Below are 26,393 nucleotides of genomic sequence, written 5' to 3'. Positions count from 1 at the left end.
GGGCGGCGGGGCTGGCGGGGCTTCTCGCGGGGAGATGCAGCCGGGCCCACCCTTGCCTGAAGTTCCCAACCGAGGCATAAGCTGCAACAGGCCCGAGGAAAATGCAGTACCTGGAAACTAGGTTTGTTTGGTTTGGGTCTTTTCGTGGTTTGGCTTTGTTGGGGGATTTTTTTTGGTAACCTTGAGAGAGTCTATGAAATATTCTAAAGCGGTGCAGATGTTGTAAGCAGGATCGATGTGAATAAATAGACTTGACTTTGAAAGTGTATTTCACACGGGTTTTGTAGCTTGTGTACGGTTTTTCCAAAATAACGATGCTTTATCTATGGAGCTGGAGGGCAGCTCTCAGCCTCTTGAATTGTTTTTACATTCCCCAAGTACTAAGAAGATATGAGTGACCTTAAACAGTGAAAGAAGGTTCCATGTGTTCCCTTTGAAAATGCGATTGAGTCAGTAAAATCTTTTCTGAAGAACTTGACATTGGAAGCTGAAAGATCAGAGTTGTGTTCCTTACTCTCCTGCATGACCATTAGAAAAATAATTTTAAGAACTCTGTGAAATCAGTCGCTGCTTTTGCATAAAGGGCTTACTTTGAAGATTGTAATTTTTTTTTTTTTATTTCCTTGGTTTGGGTTTTTTGCTTTTTTTTTTTTTTCCTGGTTGTCTTCTGGGGTGCACTTCTGAGATTAAATTTATTTCAGTAATTAAAAGGGACTTCAGCAGTTATAGATGTGAGAAGTTATGAACATTCACAGAGCACTAGACCTGCAGGCCTCATCCCAGCTGAGCAGTGAGCTACAGTAGCAAGGTTTTAATAAGCTGCTAGGTTTTTTTATTTGTTTGCTTGCTTATTTTTTGTTACTACTGCTATACTAGGCCCGTTGAGGTAATGCAGGTTTTTTTCCTGTCTCACGTGCGACCTGTGACATTACAAGTGCTGCTGAATCAGGCTTCGATACTCCTGACTATTCTTCATTATCCCTAGTGAGAACTTCTGCAGGCCCCCTGTCCTGTTCGGGAAACCATTTGGGGTGTATTATATTTGTAGGTCTTAGCTCTCATCATAGATGCATCTGTGACATTCTTTCATCTGTGACGTTCTTTCTTTCCATGTTAGGAAATCTAGCTTATGTGAAAGATGAATACAAAGACTTGTTAAAACAAACTATTCTTGCTTCTTGATATGTGGTTAAGACCTGTTCTCCAATAATTACTATCTATGTAATTATTTTATTAGGTATTTATTGCACAATCAAGAGCTTCTGGAAGCCATCGAGATGTCGAAGATGAAGAGCTTACACGAATCTTCGTTATGATACCAAAGTCCTATACAGAGGAAGATCTACGTGAGAAGTTTAAGGTACTGATTTGCTATTTGTTAATTGTTAAAATTGCTTTTGTCTTAATTTATCAGAAGGGCTTAACACATGGAACTTTAATGCATTTTCAGATATTGTAAATTAATATGCTTTTTAATTGTTCTAGATGTATGGAGACATTGAATATTGCAGCATTATTAAAAACAAGACTACTGGAGAAAGTAAAGGTTTGGGCTATGTGAGGTATTTAAAACCATCGCAAGCTGCCCGAGCAATTGAAGAGTGTGATCGAAGTAAGAATCTGACTGCATTCTTTTAAGTGTTTCACGATAAGTGTGTATTGTTGTTAATGTTCCTTTAATTTTTTGTTTTATTTGTAGGTAAATTATTTATGATGAGATAAAGTTCCACTGCAAATAAAAACTAGTATTATTAACATTCACTGAGAACAGTTGCCTGACCTCATTCTTGCAGGACCAAATTGCAAGTAAGATCAGTGAAAAGAGTTTGGAAATAGATACAGAGTTTTCTTTCATGAATTATTATTGGCCTGTAATGTAGGCTTCATACACAGGAAAACTTCTTTTTAATGTATCCCTGGGAATATTAATTTTTAATCAAAAATATATTTGATAATCCATAGGGCTTCTGTTGTGATTACGATTACTTAAGAACAAATTAATCCTAATTGAAGTTTGGTGGTTTGTTTTGTTTTCATTTAGTGTCATGATTAACCTGTTACAGAATGAAAGATGCTTTATGACCAACCATTTGTCACTTATGCTCTAGTACCAAAGAGGTGTTAAAGAATTTGAGTGTGTCTGGTGGAAGGTCACCAAGGTCATCAGGGGCTGAAGCACATGATTTTTTAGGAGAAACAGAGGAATCTGGGTTTGCTCATCCAGGAGAAGAAAGGCTTCAGGGGAAACCTAACATCAGCCTTCTAATCCAACCTCCTGTTAAATGTTCACTTAATTGTAAATACAAAACAATTTGTTGTGTGGGTGTGGTTTTTGGTTCTTGTGTGGTGCTTTTTTTTTTTTTTTTTTTTGGTTCTACATCATATCTGTCATATAGTTCTACAAAAATTGTGTTTGTGACAATTCTTGCATAGGAATAGGAGTCTGAGATTACTTAGTTATACTTTATTTCCTTTTTGCTGTGAGGTTAAAATGGGATTTGTTGGATAGCTTGAGAGTAATATCTATTTCATTCGTAAAAGCAAAGTCTAGATCAATGCAGAACATACATAAACTGCTGTTATAGCATGGAAGTTCAAGTGATTGCCTCTGGAGTGTCTCTGAATCCTGCCAAGTATCACAGAATGGTCGGAAGGGACCACTGGAGGTCATCTTGCCCAACCCCTCTGCTCAAGCACAGTCACATGGGCACCATGGTTGCTCAGGACCATGTCCAGATGGCTTTTGAATATGTCCAAGGATGGAGATGCCACGACCTCTCTGAATAACTCTGCCAGTGCTCAGTTACTGTCACAGCAAGAAGTTTCTGTTGTGTTTAACTTGTGACTAGGAGTAGCTCTCTGTATAAGTTGATAACTTCCACACAATTATTATGGCAGAGTGCAAGAGATACAGATTAGTTATTTTCCTAAAGCCAGCACTTACTGGATTTTCTAAATATGTTTTTAAATACAGTACTTTGAGAATGCAGATCTGATCAGATAATTTAGATGTTGAGTTGTTGCTATATGTGTGACTTTTTCTTTCAGGCTACAGGGCCATTTTGGCTGAACCTAAAAATAAGTCATCTGAGCCTTTTGAACATGATTATTATAGCAATAACACAAGGCAAGAACCAAGAGGAAATGCACTTCCATTTTGTAAGTCACAACTTTTTATACTAAAAATGATTTGTAGTCTTTTCAGTGTGGTCACAAAGTAAGAACGCAATTTGGAAGAAGGGAAGCTAATGGGGGCTTAGGTCAACATTTAAATAGTAGATTGAATGTTGAAGTTAGAAGTGAGCAAGGCATTTCATTTCTGTGTTTTCATGTCTTCCTTTACTCTAGTTGACGGATTGTTTTGTGACCTGCACTGATGAAATGAACATGTTACCCTTAGTATATAATTGGCAGGTTACTTCTAAAAGTTGAATGAAAAATAGGTATGAAATGAAGTCATGCTACTGTGATGACTCAAATTATTTTTGTGTTGATTCTTGAGGTGGACAGCCAGAGTTTTGTGGCTTTGAAAAAAATGAGAGCAGAATTCAAGAGTCAGTCTCCAAACGTCTGTCAGTGGTATCACGGCTTCCCTTTATCCAAGAGCAGCTGTTTGCCCTCTTTGATATAGTTCCAGGACTGGAATACTGTGATGTTCAGAGAGATCCTCATACCAATAGTGGTAAGTAAAAGTGCAAAACAATTTTTTTTTTTTTCTTTGTCTGAAGGGAACGCCTTTTAATTGTACTACAATTCATTTACATTGCAAATTACAGTAGATTGATAAGAATTAACGTATTATGTATCGATGGTTGATGCTAACACTGATGCATAAGCCTAAAAATTCAGTTTTGTTTGAACCCCTGTTTACAGATAGCCTTAAACACCTTTATTTTCAGGTAATAGAATCTTCAGAAGGATAGAATCAAAACCATGAGAAGTGGGATTTGATCAAATTAATAGTTTTGGGCAGACTAAACAGGGAAAAAGTTTCAAAAATTATTAGGCACATAGGTTAAATGTTCTCTAAACAGATCTTTTCAGTTTTGACTGAAATAAGTGTGTATATGCAGAAGCTGACATGAGTAAATGCATTAAATCATTCTGAAACAAATAACGTTTTGTATTGGAAGGATTGTTTTGATTTCAGTCTTGTTTTGCTGTTGCTGAGAAAAATGTGAAAGATGTCTCTCCTCCAAGAAGTTTGAAATGGAAATGAGTCTGAGAGTAAAAATACAACTTTACGATACTTGAGATTCAGGATTGATGGAATAATTGCATTTTTAAATGAAACTATGGATGTTTGTTTCTAATTCAGGGTTAGGGAAGAAGACATGTTTTTACTTATGTTGCTTTATTAGCAGCTTTTCAAGTTAGCATAAATATAGCTGATCTGTCACTAGTTAATTCCACTGAAGTTTTCTTCACAAATACTTCTTGATGTTGCTATTAATGTAATGTGTGGTAAAGAGACTTTTAGAATTTTGTATCATCCATGACTAATGTGCAGTTTAATCATGTTGCTTTATATGAGTGTATCTTACCTGTATTGTACTGAAACTGTACACTGTATTTGTAGGATACGCTGTGATTCAGTACAGTACTGCTGCATCAGCTATATATGCCAAGTATAAATTACATGGGTTTGAGTATCCTCCTGGAAATCGATTAACTGTCATTTTTCTAGAAGATGGGAGTGATAGCTCAGAGTAAGTAACCATACTTAAAGATAGAAAGTTTTAAGTTGTGTTCTGGAGAGCAAATTTTAAAATAAGTACATTTTTAACATAAGTAACAGCAATGTCACTGTGATCTTCCTTCATACTTGTAGATAATATTTTCTGAAATGTAGGTGCTTTGGTTGGTTTTTTTTTTTTTTTTAATAGTTTAGAATAAGCCTTTTGAAACTTACTAGTCTCTGATAAAGAAAAGATTAAAATACATTGGAAAAATCTTGGATTTGGCAAGAACCTTTGTAAGTGTCTCTGTAATATGTAGCAATGTTTTTGATGAGGTTTATGTATTAAAACAAGATTTATCTCCTTGATCTCCTGGTTGTGTTTGCAGTTCTGTAAATAGTAGCCTTGGGATGTACATATATAAACTGTTGGATGCTGAGGATCTGATATCCCCACTGTATGGAGGTCATCAGGTTTTACTGTGACCATCTCTAATCTGTTCCTGTGATTTGAATACCCATTATGAGTTGGAGCAGCTTAGGTGTGCTCCTGCAGTGAATATTTTGGTTTAGTTTCATCCTAAATGAATCTAGATAATCTAGACATGTCAGATCATGTCTAGAGTGTTACAAAAGCCTGACTTGACTTCCGTTACCTACAGGAGCTTACAGATTTCCAGAGATTTTTAGATGTATATTAAGACTCTTCTATTGCTGAATTTAAAATTACTGTAACTTTTCTCTTTCTTCTAAAAGAGTTTATTATTATTTCTGCTTTCAGCCTCATCAGAAAAATGGCAACTCAGCTGGTAACAGCACATGTGTCATCAGTGTTGCGGAATAACAGTGCAGTTGTTCAACAATATAGGACACCTTCTGTAAGTTAATATAAAGGATGTTAATATTCTTCTGAATTGTTGTAAGAAACCAGGTATGTCAATAAAGAACACTACTCCCTTATGTAACTGTTCTAGAGGCTTTGTTTTTTAAGATGTACCTGTGGTTGGTTTGTACTTTTTTTATTCCCTATAAAGTTTGATCCTACTTGGATTTATTTTCCAATTTGATGAAATAAGCAAAGTAAACAAGATGAGAACTCGTGTCCTGTGACGGACAAAAATTGTAAATAAGGTATAATGACTTCCCCCTTCATCAGTTAATTTATACTTGCCTTTTTTCCCACTGTTTCAGCAGGCATTTGGAGGAACTTCTGGGTCACAGTTACTTCAACCCCAAACAGATGCCATACTTCCACCACACAAAAAAAAGGTTCCACCTGACACTTCTGTGAAGGAAAGGCTTTTCATACTCTTTCATCCCCACCCTTTACCTGTAAATGTATTGGAGGATGTGTTCTGGTAAGACTCCGTTTAAGAATAAGTGCTCTCTAACTAAAAAAATAACTAGGAAATCTTCAAAATAAATGTTGAAAATTAAGATTATCATCATGAAAACTCTTTCCAGAAAAGACAGTGCACAATGATCAGTAAGTAATAAGTGATCAATAGGTAACAGTTGCTTTTTGAAACAATTATGTAGTTGAATTCAGTTTGAAGCATAGATGCAATGTCATCAGTACAGTAGCTTTATTATTGATTGACGTAATCTGAAGTAAAATGTCTAGTCTCTAAGGTTTTTTTTTAACCAAAACCTGTAGTACTTCTGGTTCTTATGGCCTAATTTGGCGGTTTGTTGTACACCTGTAGGGAATTGAAGTCTTTTGATAAACTTCCACAGTAATTTAGGGGAGCAAGTATAGGGAAGCTTTTTTCTCGTACATCCTGACATGTTTTTACAGTTTGCATCTTACTGATACTATTTCAACCATCCTTTCACACTACCTCCCTATGAGGAGCAAAGACTTCAGAGACAGTTTTTGCCATCTTTAAAATAAATCTGTAATTCAGGTGTTCTCTAGTATTTTATATTATTTATTCTCTCAAAGAAAAAGACATTTCTCTTTTCTAATAGCTGGCATTTGCAATACATCTTTGGAAAGCCAAAACATTTTCAAAGCACCAGGATGTGGTGGTGCAATTCTTACCCCTCCCTGTCCTTCCTTCTTGGGCTGCTAGGTTTCATTCCATCCACATCCCCCCCCAGTTATACACCAATCTGTGGAGATAAGGACTGACAACGTTAATGAGCCTGGCTCCTGCCCCTCGTGGTTGCTCTGAAAGGGGTATAATGGCCCACCATCTCCTGATGGCCTGGCACACCTGTTCCTGGGATGTGGTCAGACAGAACTATAGCAGAGTTGCAAGTTCATCAAATTCTTGTGCAACTGCCGAAAGGCACCAAAAGGTATTTGACAAAAGTCAGTTATCTTGGACCCTATAAACTGCAACCACCAGAGAGACCCTTTGAGCTCTTCTGGATCACAGCGGGCCTGTGACCAGCATCTCCCCTGAGCTGGGATGCCTCTCAGGTACCAAAACCCTTAAGGTGTCATCTGCCCCAGACAGGAGGCCAGGGCTAAGTCCACCGGCTCAAGTCTCAATAACTGCCCATTGAGGAATGCCAAGGCATTGTGAGTATTTGCTCTAATCTCGAGAGGGAAATTTTCTTTGAACTCGCTTCTCTTTCACCCGTTCTTTCTCTGTTTATTGGGGGGGGTGTGTGTGTAGGTATCCTTGTTTCTGTGTGTTTCTTTTGTGTTCATTCTGCTGAATCCAAACACCTTTGTTTTTGTATGTGTATGCCCATTTTGTGTATGCACGTGTGTATATATGTATAAATTAAGGTACTGTTATAATAAGACAGCCAGTTTTTATAGAAATATATATATATATTTATTTGGATTCAATGGATTTAGGGTGGGAAGCAATAGGCAAAGCAGCACTGGGTGCATGGAGAGCCGCAACTCTGCCACACGCACATCGAGTTCCAAATCCAGCGGGTTTTATACTCTTGTGCCATCCTCTCTAACCAATCTCCTCCCGTCAGATAGTTGTCCTGCTCTTCTCCATTGGGTCATTTGAGTTGCTGGGGTGCGTGTCCTCCTCCTATTGGGTCTTTCGAAAGTCTCGAAGCCTTGGTCTCGTGGCGCACTTTTCTCCTATTGGATCTTTTAAAGCCTCATGATCTCATCTTTTTGGCAGGCTTTTCTTCAAACAACAGTTACATGTCAGCTCTAGGTGGGGTTTCTGAGACAGGGTTACATTGTTCCAATCTGAATGGCACACTTTACATTTAATTGTTTAACATTTACAGATCATTCAAGTGTACCTATCTGCCTTGCCCAACCTAGCAAATTAGTTACAGTAGTTTATTACAGTACCATTTTGTAAGTTATAGTGAATCTTGTCATTTTAGAATCTGAATAAGTTGTTTTTGTTTCTCTCAGCATTTCTGAATTATTTTGTATTGAAAAATTGCTGTTAGATATTAATAAATCTAGATTTCTTACTAAATCATTACCATGTCAATACTTTCATCCATGACACAGGAGAAGAAAAGAAACGGTATACACTCGTGTGGAATTGAAAATGGTGCCTATTTGGTATACTGAAAGAAAAAAGGCTATGTAACCTAGTCCTGACACCTGTATAACTTTAGTATGAAGCAAGAAGACTTTTTTTTTTTTTTTTTTTAATGCTTCTAAGGAACTGTTTAGGAGTCTCTGAGGACTTTGAAATCTGGGTCTTTTCCTAAAACTTTCGTGACTGCTTTCTGTGTCACTTCAGTGAGACTTTTTCAAAGATTAATCACAACTAAGCAAGTTCATTTAAGTGAGATGAAAGTTTAGCCTCTAAGTTGTCTGCTGGTTCATGTGTGTTCTTTTTGGTTTGCTTGGGGTTTTTTGTTCTTTTGGTTTTCTGGGTTTTCCTGGAGTGCCGTTTATTGTTTGGGAACTATGGTATTGATTAGCTTTATATGTTCTTTTAAATAAGAGCTAAATCACTGCTGCTTGTGGTTCTACTGATATTCCATAGAAAACATTGCCTATGAACGGTTCATTTTACTTCTGAAATTGCCTGGAATTCTAGAGAAGAGAATACAAAAAGTGGGAGTTCTGGAAGAGGGCAGCACAAGAAAATACAGCATACATATGAGAATATAGTTTTTGCAGTTACAAAATCATACATACTTCAGTTTGGATAATGGGTATCTAGGTTTCAGCAAAACCTGTAAATCATGTTTGTTTTCTTTTCCCCCCCAGTCGTTTTGGACACTTGATAAAAGTTTACCTTGTGGCTGGAAAAAATGTGGGCTATGCAAAATTTGCAGACAGAGCAAGTGCCAGTGATGCCATAACTGCGTTACATGGCAAGATTGTGAATGGTGTCAGGCTTAAAGTAAGGTTGGCAGACTCGCCTACAGAAGAATCTAACAAACGACAGAGAACTTACTGATCAGGTGAGTACCCAGTTAAACTGAGCTGTTACTTAACTGAAGTTCAACTACTTGAAACAGTGATATGCAAACTATTTTGAAGTTAGACATGAACATGTCATGATAAATTTTAAATCTAGTTTTAGCTAACAACTTGAAGTTTAATTTGATACGTGTGTGTATTCATATATGTATATATGGGTGTGTATGTTTATATATGCACACGTACACTTTAATTTCATAAAAATCTATTTTTATAACTTTCGAACGAATATGAACCAGTCTGGATGTTCATAGAAATACTCACTTTATGTACATAAGAATATATCAGTTAACATTGAAAAGAGTATGTAAAAATAAACAATGGAACTGAGATCAGCTTGTGCGTGTCTTTCTTTTCATTAAAAACACGTGCCCTCAAAATAATGTTGGATAAAGATGCAGAGTTCAGCCCTTGAAGGGCAGAGGAGGGAAGGGATAAACTAAAAAAAGGACATGGGAAGGACAGGGAAGGTTGTAAGGTGACACTGGCTGTGGTATTGGGGTCATCTGGATTCTCAGAAATCAGGTGTAGCTGGAATGTGTGACAGTGAAGAGAATATTGCAGAGCCTGTTGTGTATGTTTAAGATAATTAGTTTGTGAATTTATTAGTTGATGCTTATGGCCTATGAAAGCTGGCTGAGCTCCTGGAGAAGTTTTACAGGCTTTAGAGACAAAAAGTTGTTATTTTAACATTGGTTTGATTCAAATTATAACATTTTAATTTTTTTTAATGTTAGAATTGTTACCAAAAGAGGATTAGAGCTGGGAAAGGCTAAAGCCTGTTTTCTGCAAAAATAGCTACCAATTATTATTGTAGCTTCCACATAATTTCTGTAGCTGTATTATCTTTATAGGGGACACGCAGTTTTGCTTTAACTCATTAAGAAAGCAACTCATGAAATCCTGACTCTCTTCACATTAATATTTTCCTTCTAAGCTTCTCTCCTTATACCTTTCTTTGTGACACAGGAGTTGCAAAGCCAGAAGGGTTTTGCCCACAGTGTTCTTTTCCTCCTTTTTTCTAAGGAATTTCATGTTGTTCTTCTGATAAGCAGCAGTTACTAAGGTGGTCTTAGTATTTGTACACAACTTGATGTTTAAAAAAAAAAATGGGTTTCTAGCTTTCTTTTTCTGCACTGAATTGTAGCTAAAACTCATTTGAAACTTTTCTTTTTACAAGCAGCTCTGGTGAATGCAATTTTAAGTAACTTGTACCCATGCTCTTATCTTTGTACAAAGGTTTTGTTTGTTTTTAACACGGCCTCCAATAAGAAAAGTCCAGCCTCTTGGTCACTACAGGAGAAACTGTGATGTAAAGTATAATGTAATAGCAGGTTTGCCTTGACTACTTTTTACTAGAAAAGTGTAGATACCTTATGCATCCAAAATTTTTATCCTTACTTTTTCTTTCTTTTGTTTTGTTAAGAAAGATAATAGAAGACTGGGAGGTTCTCTTCTGATTGTCAGTCTAGAAGTGATGTTATTCACACACAACACACACGCATATGTACGCATACACAAGCACATATTTTTCCAGTGTGATTTTTTTTATTCTTTTAAGGTCTCTTGCTGACAAAAGGTGAAGTTGGTCACCAAATGGTATTTTCAAAAGACTAAAACTTACTTTATATTTTACGTTAAGTTCAAGAATTCTAATATATACCTATTATTGACTATTTAGAAACCTGAACTCCATTGTAAGGTAAGGGTAAGACATACACATTTGCTGTTGTGCCATTTTACCTAATTAGAAAACCAGAGAAATAAGGTCATATTTGAAGAAAACCCTTTTACACATGCACATTTACAGCAGAGCACTTTGTCCTTTCCTAGGTTTTTGCACTTCTGTAAATGAACAAACTGAAACTAGTACTCATTCTTTGAAAAAGGATGGACACCCTAAATCTGTCTTGGACAGATTACTTGTAGTTCTGGTGCAAGTGGCTGCTGAATATTTTTCCCTTTGGTTAGCCTTTTGTCTGCTGTGCCTGGTGATAACACCGGTAGAAGAGCTTTCTGAATTTTCTGTGTTACATCTTGTTACATCCTGTACGTCAGAGTCCTGATTCAGAGTCTCTTAGCAGGCCATTTTAGCTTAGGATAAACAGGCAAAGCTAGTTCCTCAAATTCAAACAAAATGGTCATAAAAAGAAAAGATTCCACTTGTGCTCCTTTTTAAAAGGCCTTGCTCATTTAAATCAGGCTTACCCACTTGTGGCCGACTGACAAATTTTGCAGTAGTTTAGAGGCTTATATTTCGCTTTCAAGTAAAGTTTTAAATAGTGCATGTGAAAGGGGATGGAATTATCTGACTCTGCAATAGTACTTTTTTAAAAAAATATGTGCGAATGTTAACTTTTGTTCTTTTTGAATTTTAGCTGGAGGAAATAATCTTAGCTAAAACTTGTGTGAGTTTTCACTTAAAGAAGTCGTTGCCTCTTAAAATAAAATCCTTTCTAGTCCTGCTGTATTGCTTGCCTTTTATCTCTAACAAGTTGACTGGATTTCTGCAATAGTTCTTTCTATACAAGGTTCTCAGATTTAAAATCTGTGATAAGATCTGTTAATCCAATAGAATCTATGTGAAAATTAATTGATCAATTTAAATAAAATATTTATTGCTTCAATGCAGCTTTTATCTGATTTTTGGAATTTTTTTTTTCCTCCCCAATGTTTTTCTTATGTAAATAATCTTTTTTTTTTTAGTATAATTTACAAAATTGTTTCTTAAACATTTTTTGGTAACGGTATGCTACTGGTAATGCTCTTGCAATGTAAACTTGATTGGAAGAACAATCTACTCTTACAACAACCTTTGTTTATCAGGAGGATTTGAATACATGCATATTAATATTTGAAACTAAACCGTCTGAATTTTGCAGGCTCTGGCTCTCCTGCAAGTCAATGAAAATTCAGTTGTTTGTATGAGTAGTTAAAAGTAGCAGGGAAATTATGGAAATGCAGACCAATAAAGTTCTCTCTTAAGTTCTCTTAAGTTCTCTCTTCAAGTTCTAGTGAGGGGTGAGGTTTTCTGGTTTATGCAGAGTAAGTATTAATGGCTGAAATAATCACTTCAAACTATCTTGCTTTGTGTCAGTGTAGGCTTGAGAAGACAACTGCAGTGCCTACTTCCAGGCAGTTGCTAAAACCAGAAGCTATCTTAATGTTCTTGGTGTTGACCAGCTTGTGCTTTCTACTCAGGTTTTTGCATTGCTTTGAGTATTTCGTGAGAACCTCACTGCAGTTCTCTGCCTGTTGTGTAAATTATATCACTCAAAAATAGAAGAGGAAGAGAATTTGGTATCTTTCAGAAGAATGTATTGTGGAAATCTGATTAATCTCTTAATTTCAACCTCGCAGTTCTATTTAAATACCATAGCCCACCCTCCCACAAAAAAAACCATGCCCCACAAACAAACGATATTTTTCACAAATCTTCCAAGTAGTCCTTAGAAAGCAGCTCTTTTCTAACTAGTACTGTATTAAAAATGCAAAACACACATATCTAGGGCTGGATTCTGTGGCTCTTAATAATCATTGCTGATTGGCTTTAACCTGCAGCAAATGGATTAATTGCGTTTTTCACCTGAAAAATGTGTTGTTATTTAATAATTACTTAGTTACTAAGTGGATAAACATTTATTCTGTGATTAAATACTTGGTTATTGTTGTCTTTTACTATCTCTGTCCTGCAGTTCTGCATCACTGATTTTATTTCCTTTCATTTTTTTAGTTAAAACTTTATTAAAATCTTGACATTTAACATGTATACTTATAAGGATTTACTTCCATGCAAAAATGTTTTAAAAAAGTAACTGTATCAGTTGAAATATACTGCAGAATAAAAAAAACTTAACTATATTTTGTATCAACAGTATACTGCAGAAAAATTGCTGCCTTTCCCACACTGCTCAGAAAGAGGTACTTCTTTAAAAGCAAAAGAAGCATATATTAAAAGCCTTATTTATATGGTGTTGTAAAGATTGTTTTATAATGTATATATTTAAAAATAAAAATAGGTATGTTGCTTTTTGATACTATTTTTGTACTTGTGTTTTTTCTACAGAAACTAAATAATGACATGACCCTCAGCTAGCTGACTGACTGACTGAAAACGTGACTAGACATGGTTCCTGTGGACAGTGACAGCTTTTTTTTTTTTTTTTTAATTGTTACTTAGTTGATCTTCTTGCTATATATGATACTTTCTGGTTTTGAAAATGCAGACATGAAGTTTTGAAAATTATCTAGGCATTACAAATTGTAAATTGGTGGTTGTTCTTGTAGTAGTCTATAATCTTGTATTACAGAAATATCTCCTGTGTTTAACTGAATTCCTCCTCTAGGAAATTACAATGATGGGGGAAATAAAGGAGTCAGCATTTTGGGCTTGACTGGTTAATTGATAATGATTCAGATCGTAACTGTTAAAATGGAAGACATCTCTTATGATCCAAATTGTGTTGAAAACTCAAGTACAGCAGTAAATTCAAATGAAATAACTTTTGAAAACTGCTAGTAAACCTGACAGTATCAAACTAGATTTACAAAAATGTCTATAATCAAGAAAACGATTACAGTACACTCTTAAGTATTTTGTTGATTTGGGCCAAAAGTATTCATTATTCTTTGTATGCTGCTTAGTGGATAGGACATTTGACTGTGGGTCAGACTGCCAGAGCTGCTTACATTTATCCTTTCATATCCAGAGGTCTTTGGTTATAACTGTGGGGAAAGTATTGAGTCTAGGGGGGTGTGCTCTTGTTTTGAGGGGTTTTGGGGGGGGTGTGTGTGTTGTCTTTTGTTTTTCAGTTGTGGGGTTTTTTTTAAGAAGCTTTCAATGCATATGTTGCTTAAGTAAGAATTGGACAATTCAGCATTTCAGCAGGATGAAGATTTCAGCACTGAAGAATATATGAAGATTGTTAGAATAAGTATTTGCACAGATAATTTCAAATTCCAAATACTTTTTTGTGTATTCCCAAATACTACTTGTTAAATTGAAACTATCCTAGTTATTAAAGCAATCTATAAAGATAAAATTGATAAATTTCAGTTGTATGCGTACTAGAGGAGAAGCATGTTCTTGGATGCCAGCGTCTCCCATCTTGGTCCCTTGATCACTGGTGTGGGGAGAAACAGTGGAGCATCCTATAACTTCCTCTGGCTCTGAGCACCTTCAGGAAGATTTCCTTCCAAGAAATCCCTAACTCACAGGAGGGGAGAGCTGAGAATGCTGCTCTTACTTCCTCAGTTACCAGGCAGGGGATAGTGAACTGGGTTTTAGAGCAGACACAGCCAGCGTACACAATTCTAATGTGATGGGAGAGTTCTTCATATTGATATGGGGATTGGGTCACAAGGGAAATAGGGTGAATGACAGCCCACAGTAGATAGATCTGGATAGTGGGGTTTATTTACAAAACAGTAAGATTTTAGGTTGGGTGGAAAGTTGCATTTGTACAGTGCAGCTGCTCAGCCACCGGGCTCAGGGCCCCACTGGCCACAGTCTGGGCAGCCTTTGGCATTTGTTTCTATGCAGCTCACTGAGCTCCAGGATTATCCCCAGCTTCCATGATCTTCACCTTCTGCTCCTCCAGTCCCTTATTCTTTTGAAGAATGCTAACTTCTTACCAGGAAACCTCTCGGAGCCTTCTTTCTGGTGTTCCAAGCCCCTGAATCGCAATCTCAATAGCAAATGTGCAGAAGCACAGCACCTTATAATTAGTGGTTTTCTCTTGTGTCTTTATTTTATTGTGTCTTTATTTTATCAGTGACAGATGGCTGACTTTTCTTGTTTTGTTTGTTTTTTCAAAGAGGAGGAAGTGAGAAGGTATGAGGAAATACCTCCAGTTGTAAGTAACTGAAAGTGAAGTGAAACTCTTCAATTTTTTTCTATTGTTTTCCAACAGCAAAAGGCATTAAAACGACCCCCTGAGAGGGGAGGGAGACAGGAAGGGGAGGAAGTGGAGAGTTTAATAGAATTTTTTTAACCAAGATATGTTTACTCAAAACTTACAACTTTACCATTCAATGCTTTATAGTCAGCTCTCAAAATACTGCTAGGACACAAACCTAGATTAGCCATCCAGAGTAATGCGCCTTCATCTACTATCAAATTAATGCAATTAGAATAATATTTACATGCAACATACATGTTTCTTATGCAGCAAATATTTTTAGTAAACTGGTCTCTAATACAAGATTCAACCATGTTCAACTATTTTTTATTTCCTGCTCTTTATAAAAAGAATTATCAGTAAAAGTATTTCGGTATTAAAGTATATGAGAATCAGCACGGTCATTGCAATTGTTTCAGAAGTTTAAATTTAAAATGACAGAAATTATGTATTTGAAAAACTCCAAAGCACTCTTTTTTTTCTTCATGTCAAAAGAATATTAGAATTGAAATGCTTAAATATGAGGAAGTTGCAGAATAAAGGTTGCCTAAGAAACCCTTTTTCCTCTCTCTGTTCCCCTAGTACGCCTTAGATGCAGTTCTTGATGACTCACCAACGGCTTCTTTCCCAAGAACAGTTGTTTCATTCAGCACAAAGAATAAAATTGAATCAGGGCTGTATGGTTAAAGCAGGCTGTAAAATTCCTGCTTATTTTGTTGTAGATGTTAGAAATTACATAGTGAACAAAACAGATTTATGGTTGAGCCTGGAGAATTGGATCCTGTCTATTAACTCCTGAGGGATTGATTGTGAGGTGGGGTTTGCGGTTTCTCCAGGATTCCTCTGGAAAAGTCCTGTTTGTTTGTAGTTATTTTGCTTTTTGTTTACCTTGTTCTCACTACAAATTCTGAACAGGATTTGGGGCTTTCCTGTATTTGCTCTGGGGAAATGATTTTGACCAGGTTGCTGTGGATCCAAAACTCCAGAACCATCAAGCAGCACCTTTGCAGCCTACCGTGTACTTGTGCAGTGAGTCCAGTATTTTTAGAAAGCATCAGTCCTATTGTGCAGACATGACAGAGACCCCATGCTTGTGTAGCTGGTCTGACACGTGCTGCTGAACTTGTTCATGGCGTGGTGTACCTGCGTGTTAGGAATAAGCTAAAACACAGCCTACCAGGTGTGAGGTACTGTGCCAGCTCGAGTATCCTTTGTTTATGTGCAGATCTTTTACCATCTTTATCTGTCTTCACTGAAAAGAGTGCTTTAAAGTATAGGGTCAAAATGGCTGTGTTGTTTAGGTGCCATGTGAAATGCTGAGAATTTCTTCAGTCGCTTGAAAAAAGAAAAACTCATTTACATGTTTGAACCGACCTGTTTGATCAGTCTCTCCTATGTCAAGATCCCCAGTCTAATGTGGATGCTTGTATGTTGAGGTGATGTAAACATCCCCAGCAATGTAAACGAACACTCAAAAATGAAGTAACTGGTGTCTGAACTTGGTCATCCAAGATGGAAAAGAAGAACCATCTGTTAGAATCATTCTAACAGCTACACACAGGAACATTCAACACATACAGAGGACTGAAAGACACCCTTTACATCTTGACTTAATGTTACAAAGTAGGGGGAACAGTGCTGTTCTCTAATTGTTCTTAATTCTGTTTCTATTACTGCACGTTGGTATAGTGGGCCACTGCACTCCCCCGGGTGTGGAAGATCAGTGCTCTGTATGTAGTCCTGCTTCAGGCTGCAGAGCTCACTTGCCTGCTTGTTCGTGTGAGAGACTGAAATGTCATATGCCTGTCTCAAAGCTTGCTTGTGTCTGTGCAAACCTCCAAGAGAAGCTGCTGCAGCTGGTGAATTGGTCTGGGGAATGTCGCCCAGGAAAGCGGGAGTGTATTGAAGGATGCACCCCCCCCACTTCCTAGTGGTTGCATTGTCGAACTCCTTGGATACACCTCAGAGGGGCAGAAGTTTACTGAGCTGACCCCATCCTGGAGCCATTTGTGGCTCTTGTGTAGGCCAGACCCCATGCCTGCATTGCTAATGAACTGACAAGAGGCAAACATTTCTACCCAGAAGCTGGATGCAACAAAACCTGTGGGACCAGAGGGAAAAAAAAACCTTAAATGTGGGCAGATAGGATAAGCAGCAGTTACGATTAACTTAAAAAGGCAACTGAAAACTTTGCTCGGTGTGCATCTACCATCGAAACCAGATCCGTGTGCATCCACCACAGAAGAACTGAAGGCTGAGGACCAACGGGACGCTGCTGGATCCATGGTGGTGACTATTCTTGCAGCCCTATCCCGTATCCTTGCTTCATTTCTGTCTTTTCCTTCCTTTCTGTCCTATCGCTACCCCTCTTCACTTTTTCAGTAATAAAAACCTGGTTTGCGTATACGGCATTTGACCTCGTTTGTGTCTTAATCTTGCTCTTGGGATCATATTGACATTTGCCCCGATATTGGATCAGGATAGTTCGGTGAGGAAGAGCATTGGGCTGATACTCAGAGGAGAGAAATTTCTCAGTTTTCAGTACTGAGATTTTGAGATACCTTAAGAAGCAACTCTATGAGCAGACTGTATTTTTCATTTTTCCTTTTCAGGCATCATTGAATCAGTCTATTAGGTAACTCACATGGAGTTATTTGTAGTGTTACTGTAACGTTTCTTTGAAGACCCTTAAAAGCAAAATCATTACATGCTCTTAGTTCAGTGTATTTCCTGAAAGCATTGATGTACTAGTCTTCTCCTGCTAAGTATCAGTTTGTGTAAATACACTTTGCTATTTTGAAGTCCCCCAGCATTTTTGATTGGATATAATATTCATCACTCCCTGTTTAAATTGTTATATAGCACTACTGATAAGTGGCATGTTGCTTTTCTAGGTCATTTCATTGGTAAGAAAAAAACTGCCTGCTGTGAGGATGAGCATTTAGTTCCTGTACTGGGAAAAACTGTGTCACTTATATTCTTTTTGCTGGTGGTTAGTGAATTGACCAAAACTGTATAGGCTTTTTGTGTGTTGTTTTGCAGTATTAGTGCTTTAATGTTGCTAAGTAGAATTTAGAATGTTTATCTGTAAGTGACTTAGATTTAAGCTGTGTTCATCAGCCATAGTTTCTGTTGGCATTGAACAGGGCTTTTGTAACTTTTGAAAATGAGGTAATACAGGTTTCATAAATTATGCTAAATGGTGTCCACTATAAATTATTTTATCCGTTTATTGACTCATAACCACCTGGTAGCAGAGGAGCCTTTTGTGTAGCTGGAGAAAGATACTAATTTGCTTTTGTTGCCTGAATGTCTACATTAGGACACTTCTGACCATAAACTGGAGGAAAAAAAAAAAAAAAAAAAAAAAAAAAAAAAAAAAAAAAAGCTGCTCTCAACAGAGCTGTGCATTCTGGATGTGATCTGTGAGCCGGTGGTTGCAATAGGTTCCTCTCACTGAGTCTTGGGGCTCCTACCTGAGACCTTTTTCTCTGGGTGGTACCAACCACTGCTAGAGTACCCCATGTGGGGGCAGGGCCCAGGTTTGCAAGGCGCAGTGGAATTGGATTTCCTTTGTATTCTTCCTCTTCCTCTCAATGCTCCGTTTTCTTACTCTGGGTGCTCTGTCACGTCGTTTCTGCTCTGGCTACAGCAATATCATCGAATGTCTGCAATGCCAGGCGCCTCCACTCTTTCAATTACTGTAGCACTAAATGAGAGACAGAAGAAGGAATAATCATGTGTAAGTGGAAACTGTCAAAGGTGAAAATAGCAATGCAATTTATGTGCACAGCTCCAGTTCATTAAAACTACTCATTTCGTAGTCCCGCTGTACCATTTTTCTAAACTTTTAATCTTTATTTATTAAACATTCATTTAAAACTTTGTCAAAGGTTCAAAGGTTCAAGTTTTTCACAGAATGTTACATTTGAGGTGCAGTTGAGCTGGTAAACTTTCTCCAAAATAAACTGGAGAAAAAAATTATAAATGAAAGAAGGAGTTTAATGATGCCGAGTTCACCTATAGTCACAATAGCAAGGGGACGAGGGGTGACGTGGGAGCCTGTAGCGTTGCGAGGCAATCCCCCCCTTTCCAGCAGAGGTCACTGGTCTCCTGGATGTGCAGGTGGGGGCTGCAACTCAAAACTGACACTACTTTTGAAATTCTTAACCCTCTCCTAAGGTAATCAACCTATATATAGAATTTTTTAACCAAAATGTTGTGGGGTTATTTTTTCACAGGTATAAAATTATCTCACGGCGTATGATTTTCAAACACATAATAATTCAATTATATTATTTTATATTACTTAATGATAATTAGAATAATTTTAAGTAATTAATTTAAAAGTAATTGAGAGAAGACACAATCCTAGTTTAACTGGCAACTTTTCTCTGAATTATTTTTTTAAACCATTAATTTCTTCATAGCCTCTTAGTTTTGAAATACAAATGATCTAATTTTGCTTGCACAAATCTCATGTATCAATTTCTGATTTTCTTCTTGCTGTTCCAGAGGCTTTTCATAGTTTTGAAAATGCAGGATTAGCCAAATAGTTTTAAAATTATTGTGCCAAATATGAAAACTTTGTGATACATGAAAACACCACATACAGAACACCTCTTTATACCATTTCTTGTCATTTTTGCAGTTTCTCTGCAAAAGATTGAGTGAGATAGTGAGCAGGAACTAGGAAGAGAACCAAAGAAAAGAGGAGCAAAACAAAGGAAAAACAAGGAAGATATTTTGTCAAAATATCCAAAACTTCATTTTGTCAATAGAGTAAGAAACAGTCTGTAAGAGGTAAGGCATGAGGGAATTCCTGATGGAAAGTCCACTTGAATATTAGAAAAAGCAGGATAATCCAAATGATTCACATCTGATGACAGAAAAGATGGAGAGCACTGGCGGTCTGGAAGCCAAATGCTTTAGGATTAGGTTGGGTGTAGGGATTTGGAGTCTTTTGGATGGATGTCTATCACCAATGAACTGCAGAAGCCCCTACATCAGTCTGTGCAGTAATGTCACTCTCTTGTGTCTTATTTCTCCTTTGTTCTGAAATACATTCATTGTCACGCACTATGCATATTTCATGTGCATATAATGAATATTATGGCACCAGGATTACTTTTAAAGCAGTATCTGTTATTTAAAACTGTATGCTTTCTGTTGAGCTCCTTTATCTTGTTGGGTAATTTCTCCTTCATCCCTCTGCTGTGTGGTGGCTCTATTCCTCCTCCTTGCGCTGACAGCCCATCCTCAGCTGCAGCTGTCTGGACTTCACTGAGTAACTTTCAGCACAAATTCGCATCAGGTCGCTGATCCACAGCCTCTGCTTTTGGCAGGGACAAGCACGGCAGCAGAAGCTTGGGTTACAGGCAGGATCAGACCTCCTGCAGCCAGCCTGCTGCTGTATCACACTCAAAAAAAAAAAAAAACAAAAAACCCAGGCAAGTTCAGACACTTCGGACAGCTTGGGTAGCTGAAGCTGTGGGGACAAAAGGAGGCAGCTCTGCGTCAGGCGAATCTGCTGGGTACGAGAGCAAAGAGAAGTGTGCAGCTGAACATAACACACAAGATGGTTTAGCTGCTCACTCTGTTTGGTTATAAATGCTTCAAAGTAAGCTTTAAAGAGGAACTGCTTGGAGGCATGATGGCCTTTATGGCCTTGGTGCTTTGTAAACATCATAAATCATAACTTGAAAATAACACTTCAATACTGTACAATCCACATATCTCATAGTTGGTGGGGCTGTTGTTTTGAACTGTACGAGGCACTGTCAGGTTAATGAAATATTGATATAAGACTTTTATTTCATCTACTTTAGTAATATCCATCTGTCTGGTCCCAAACCTCAATTTTCCTCTAATGGATTTTTCTTGAAAGTCTGCAAAGTCTGTGGGGCATGGGAAGGTGGGTCTTCACCCAACGTAAAGTGTTCAAATATAATGTTAACACACCGTATCTGCAGGACCTTACTAAGACTGAAGAGTTAACTGCTAACCCGAGCCTACTCTATATTTAGAGAAAGCGTTTACAAATCTTCAGCATAGGAGTACAGAAGATACCCTGGGAATTCTTCCAACTCTTATGACCAAGTTCTGTCTTCAGAAGGTGCTAATGAGTAACTTTCTCAGATGTCATTTTAAGAAATACAGGACAGTCTTAACAGAGCATATTCAGGCATGTGGACATCAAAACTCTATTGGAAATGCAAATGTATGCTGGAAACACTTTCTGAAATTGAAATGATAAGCAACTTCACAAACAAAATTTCAAGATTGCTGAAAGTTATTTTAAGTATCAGAATTTTGATTGTCCTCATCCTGGGCACACTAAATCCTCCTTCTCTTGCACTTAAGGATAGCAAGAGTGAAGTTACATTTAATCAGCAAAACAGAATCAAAGGCAATGGCATGTGCACTGTATGTCTTGACCCACTGATGTTTTTAACTTTTAATCAAGCCCACAGAATTCACTTCTATTCAGAATTCACTCCTATTCTAATAAAGCTGGGGGACTCTAAAATTTGCTGCCTTTCTTCTCCGTGATAAGATACCCACTTAAAATTATTGCCAAAATTTGGACAGGTTTTCCATACGCAGGTATGGCATTAGGTTTTTCCTTTGCCTGCCTAAAGGACAAGGGTAACAAAGATGGCCTCAATGCTGTATATAACATTCTTGGAGTTTTATCCTGGAGTCCATCTGAAACTGTTTGAAACTGGGTAATCTCTGTTGTTGCTCTGGAAAATTAGGTAGTTTTCAGAGCGCAGTGGAAACTGTACCAATGTGACCCTTTGTAAAGCTATTCTGGGGGAGGTATTAAGAGAAAAGTCTTTTAAATATTGAAGTTTGAAAGAACTTACTAGAGTGTGGTAATAGCCAGCAGGGTTATAAGGATTGTAGCCCTTCCAAACAGAGATTTCTTTCATTTTGTTGTTTAAAATGCATAGCTTAAAGTGTTTCTACTGCTTTGGTTTTGCAGTCTACACAGTGAAGAAATCATATGCATTCTGCTGAAGATGAGGCCATGGACTACAATCTATTGCTGAAATCAAGTATGAAACAAACTCTTTTCCTTCTCTTTGAGTGGAGACAGCTAGTATACAGAGTATCAACCATACAGATTTTGTTTATGTGAGATTGAACTGCTCCAGCTGATTTATCATATGTTTGTCTTCAGGGATTCTTGGAGTTCTGACAAACTGCATTTCAGATTTGCTTTTCAGATTTCTAGTTTCTTTATTTAATAGGGATATTCTTAACAGAACTCTTATGTGGTTATCTGCCATTTGAGTTTTAAAGGATCTCTGAGTGGTTTTGCTTACCTTTCCAGTTTCTTCAGTGAGAAGAAATCATTATCTCTTTCTCTTCCAGGATGTCCAAGAATGGCTTAGATTTTGTTCCTGTGATAATCTATGAATATGGAAAGTATTTTTGTTATATTCTATGCATATCTTATGTTGTTATACTTCAGGATTTCTTTTGCTATGTACTGCCCTGAACTTGTATAAGGGAGAGCAAAAAATGGTGCTGAAATAAATGGACCTGTGCATATGGATTATCACTACTGAAACTGAAGAGCAAAATGTTGAGAAGATAAAGTTTTTCCGAATTCTCTTCAGGGGAATGGAAAAACACCCAAAAGATCAAGAACTAAGACTCTGATTTTACTCCCAGGGAAGATGGGGAAATGCAGGATTAGGCATTCATACCTAGAGATGCTGCTTGTCCTTAGTGTCTCACACCTAAGCAGAAAGCAAAACCTGCTAATATTTCAAATTTTAATCTGAATGTCAGTACAGGACCAGCATAAAGGTCCATTTAATCTGGTGTCCTACTCTCCACAATGGCTGGAAACTGATGCTTGGGGGAGCACTGAAACAGGGAAGATAGTGTGTCCTTTCTTTGGCAATGTTCAGCAGGCAACAGGCAGGCACCTTTTAGGCAGGAACTGCAAAAGAAATTATTATGCTCAACAGCTACAGCTATCCTTCATTCATTTGTATAATCCCTGCTTAAAAGCATCTGTCTCTTCAGCTCCATAGTGTTGTACAGCAGCAAGCCATCTGATTTAATAACGCTTTGTATGGAAGTTCTTCCCAGTTGTAGTTTTAAACCTGCTGCCTGGTCATTTACTGAGTGTCCCTGAAGTCTTGTGTGATCATTTCCTGTTGGCCTCCTGTGTATCTTGGGATTTTGTAGATCGGAAGACAATCCTTTCTCAGTCTGTTCCCCAACTTGAAATTCTCTCCTCACGCAGATGTGTTCCCATACCTCTGCATATATTCTTTTACCCGCATACATGCATTTTCTAGTTCCACATTTTCATATGAAGGCACCGGAACTGTACATAGCACTCAAGTGCACAAGAGATTTACAGGGGGATGTAATGAGCTCTTCTGTTTTGTTCTCAGCTGCTTTTGGAGTAATTGCTAACATTGTTTGCCTTTTGGACTACTGCTGAGTAGCAAGCTAATGTTTCCAGAAAACTACTCACAATGACTCCAAATGATAAAGGCTAGTTTAGAGCCCATTATTATGTATGTTTAGCCAGGGTTATTTTCATTACTGTTTACATTAGTTTGCAGTTATTGACATAGACTTTCAGCCATCGTCTCATTGCCCTATCACTCACTATTGTCAGATCCTTCTACAACTGCTCCGAGTCAGCTTTTGTTTTGCTTACCATGAGTAATTTTGTATAATCAGGAAACTCTGAATATCCTTGGTTCTCACACAAGTAATTTAAGGCTATTTAGGTGCAACAGCGCTCAGCCAGAAGTATTTTAAGTAATTCATCCCTGAGGAGGACTCAAAGAAGAAAGTAAATAATGTGTTGGGTGTTCAGTATCTGTGAAAGAAAGAGGACATTGATCTGGTTTCCTATTGAGAACAGTTACCTGATGTCGGTCCTGATGGCAGCTGTCCTTTCTGGTTCCTGGAGATGGCTCTTCAGTCTGCTGGCGCTCCTGTACTCTAGGGCACATCCAGTTTCCATCTTGTTGGTGCTTGCCTTTTGCTGCCTTTGCAGCACGTGCCTGCTACGAGCCTCCCACTGCCTCCTGAATTTGTTTTATTATCAGACACTGTTTAATGCTCTTTTGTGCTTTACTTCATGCTCATTCTTCAAAACATTTCCAGTTTATTGGTTACTACTGCTGTACTCTCACAGTTTTGCATAACTTGAATTAATTTGCAAAAAAGACATGGTGTAATTTGCAAAAATCCTTAATAAAAATGTGTCTGATACCTATGCCTTGCCTAAGGGTGCTGTTTTGCCAAACACACGCAAACACTGATAAATGACAGCAAAGAAACAAGACTATTGCTGCTACATGAGAAAATAAAAAAGATTTTATTAAGATTCTGTATGTAAATATTTTTCAGTGCCCATAGACATGCTTATCCTCAGTGCATGGGTGGTAAGCAAACATTTCATATTATATTTAGTAAACTTCCCTGCTGCCTGAGTTGAAGAATGGGACATTTTAAAGGCATTTGTGTCTTGCCAAGAATTGTGGAAAGAATTCTATGGTTTAAACTGTGGAGGTTTTTGATTCTTCACATGAAGAATCAAACCGTTTTACAGCTTTCTTTTGGAGAACATGCCTCCAATTGTTAATGAGACTGAACATGAGAAAAACATGTCAAGTTCTTGGATGGACAAAATAGAATATAGCTCCTGTATTTATGTTCTTACCTCAGTGTTTTATCAAGATGTTCAAACCTTTGTTCCTGGTAGTGTAAATTATAGTAAAAATCAGTGAAAAAAATTTTCTCATGTCATTGGGTAACAACTACACCGATTTTCATAAAGTTCATGTAAGATTACATACGATCAGTTTATATCAACATTTTTTGCCAGTGTTTCTGAAGTGATGTGGTTATAATCTTCTACAATTATCCAAAAAATATCCATCTGAATCCATCCAAATGATGGCTTATTTTGGGACTAAAGTTTTACATAGGTAAGACCTTAGAAGATGAGACAGATATCTGTGCACACACGCTTTACTAGCATTTTGTTATCTGCCATCTATGTAATGTAATTGCTGTATCGTTTAAACAGAATATTTAAATTGCCTTTCCATATGTTTGTTTCTCATTTCTCTTTTGTTTAAGGATAGGTAAATTAGTAAAAACAAAAAAGAAATCTCTGTAGAATAACCACCTAAGAATTTGGTATTATTGGATCATAAGAGATTAAAGGATAGATTGTTCAGAAACAGCCAGCTAATTAACAGCACAGTTTTCTGTAATTTCTTTCTATCCATAGTTCGCTTTTCCAGGTCGCAGATGTTGAGTGGCCTCTTGACTTAAATGACTAATGGTGGTGTTGAATGGTGTCCTTAAGATACAATTAAGAGTTGTACTTTATCTCCTTAACCCTGTTACTTACTTCTTTCATGAGAAAAATAAGTGACTACATTCCTGAAATGATTAAGCTTTCCATAATGTATGTGGCTTGTTACTTAATCTTTCAATAGATTTTATATGAAAACTTACTCTGTTGGCTCTTACAATCCCGCTCAATGTTCTTCCTGCTTCAAATCTTGGAAACTGAACTCAGAAAATAAAAAATCGTGTTACTTAATGAGTTCCCTAACTTTATTCAACCACATTCAGAATGAGACTTGCAGGTTCAGCTGAGAGGATAAAATATTTTTTTTCTGAGAAGCTATCCTAGAAGTTACACTAAAAATACTGCGTCAAGGGAATGTCCTTTGGAGGTCTCGGCTTTGATAGAAAATAGTTGTGGCTTTTTGTACGTCAGGGTCCCCAAAATGATCCTTTGCTGCACAACGATGCTGCCAAGTCTGGAACTGCCTGTTTGAGAAATGGGGAAAACATATACCAATGTCGCACAGCCTGTTTGTCTTTGCTTAATGAATAATGTAGGCTCAATAATTAGATTTCTAGAATCCTATAAATCTCTGCTTTTTCCAAGGAATTCACCATTTCCCTCCCCACCTCTTATTGAAATTTGCTGGTAGTGACATCTAGTTCTCCAGGGTTTCAACTGATTTTCTTTGATGACATATTTCCTTCCCATCTTGTTACCATGATCCAGACAGCAGGGCTAAGCTGGAGGATTTAAATAGGACAGTCAGGAGGAGTCGAGTTTGCTACGAGAGGCCTCAGAGCCATCCTCTGAGGACAGGACAGTGTGCCAGCCTGGGGGACAGGGAGTGACCAGGCTCTGGCAGAAGGACCAGGGTGCCAGAGGCGAGTCACTAACCAGGCAGGTGAGTCTGCAACCTGTTTCCTCCACAGCAGGGCGACCTGTGTCGCTCAGTAGCTTCTCTACACAAGACAGTCCAGCTCCCCATTTCCAAAGGTGTGTCTCAGCCATCAAGGATGTCATGAAAGCTGTGATAGAGGATGTACAGGGAAAAACCAAAAAAAAAAAAAAAAAAAAAAAAAAAAAAAA

At 37.5% G+C, this 26,393-nt stretch overlaps 1 protein-coding gene across 2 annotated transcripts; it reads left to right on the top strand.

Moving 5' to 3' along the window:
- Positions 1-23: 23 nt before the first annotated feature.
- Positions 24-17,273, top strand: RBM45 (RNA binding motif protein 45). Of its 2 annotated transcripts, XM_026852430.1 has the most exons (11): positions 24-121; positions 1,238-1,360; positions 1,486-1,612; positions 3,049-3,159; positions 3,503-3,682; positions 4,580-4,709; positions 5,460-5,556; positions 5,870-6,036; positions 8,841-9,037; positions 14,874-14,911; positions 15,539-17,273. In XM_026852430.1, exons 2-9 carry the CDS (start codon positions 1,313-1,315, stop codon positions 9,031-9,033), a joined length of 1,053 nt encoding a protein of 350 aa, XP_026708231.1. In that variant the 5' UTR covers positions 24-121; positions 1,238-1,312; the 3' UTR covers positions 9,034-9,037; positions 14,874-14,911; positions 15,539-17,273. The 2 variants fall into 2 exon arrangements, with proteins under 2 accessions (XP_026708231.1, XP_026708232.1); XM_026852431.1 differs by lacking the exons at positions 14,874-14,911; positions 15,539-17,273 and adding an exon at positions 12,258-13,026.
- The last annotated feature ends 9,120 nt before the right edge of the window (positions 17,274-26,393 follow it).

Source organism: Athene cunicularia (assembly GCF_003259725.1).
Source record: "Athene cunicularia isolate RWA chromosome 7 unlocalized genomic scaffold, athCun1 chr7_part1, whole genome shotgun sequence".
NCBI lineage: Eukaryota > Metazoa > Chordata > Aves > Strigiformes > Strigidae > Athene > Athene cunicularia.
Note: the sequence above shows the minus strand (reverse complement) of the source record. Positions and strands in the feature narration are given on the sequence as shown.

Bases quoted from the DNA above. Each gene is read 5' to 3' on its own strand.
- RBM45 (XM_026852430.1), top strand. From the start codon at position 1,313: ATGATACCAAAGTCCTATACAGAGGAAGATCTACGTGAGAAGTTTAAG. The intron at 3,160-3,502 runs GTAAGTCACAAC...TTGATTCTTGAG, and splicing joins AGGAAATGCACTTCCATTTT to GTGGACAGCCAGAGTTTTGT. The intron at 3,683-4,579 runs GTAAGTAAAAGT...CTGTATTTGTAG, and splicing joins AGATCCTCATACCAATAGTG to GATACGCTGTGATTCAGTAC.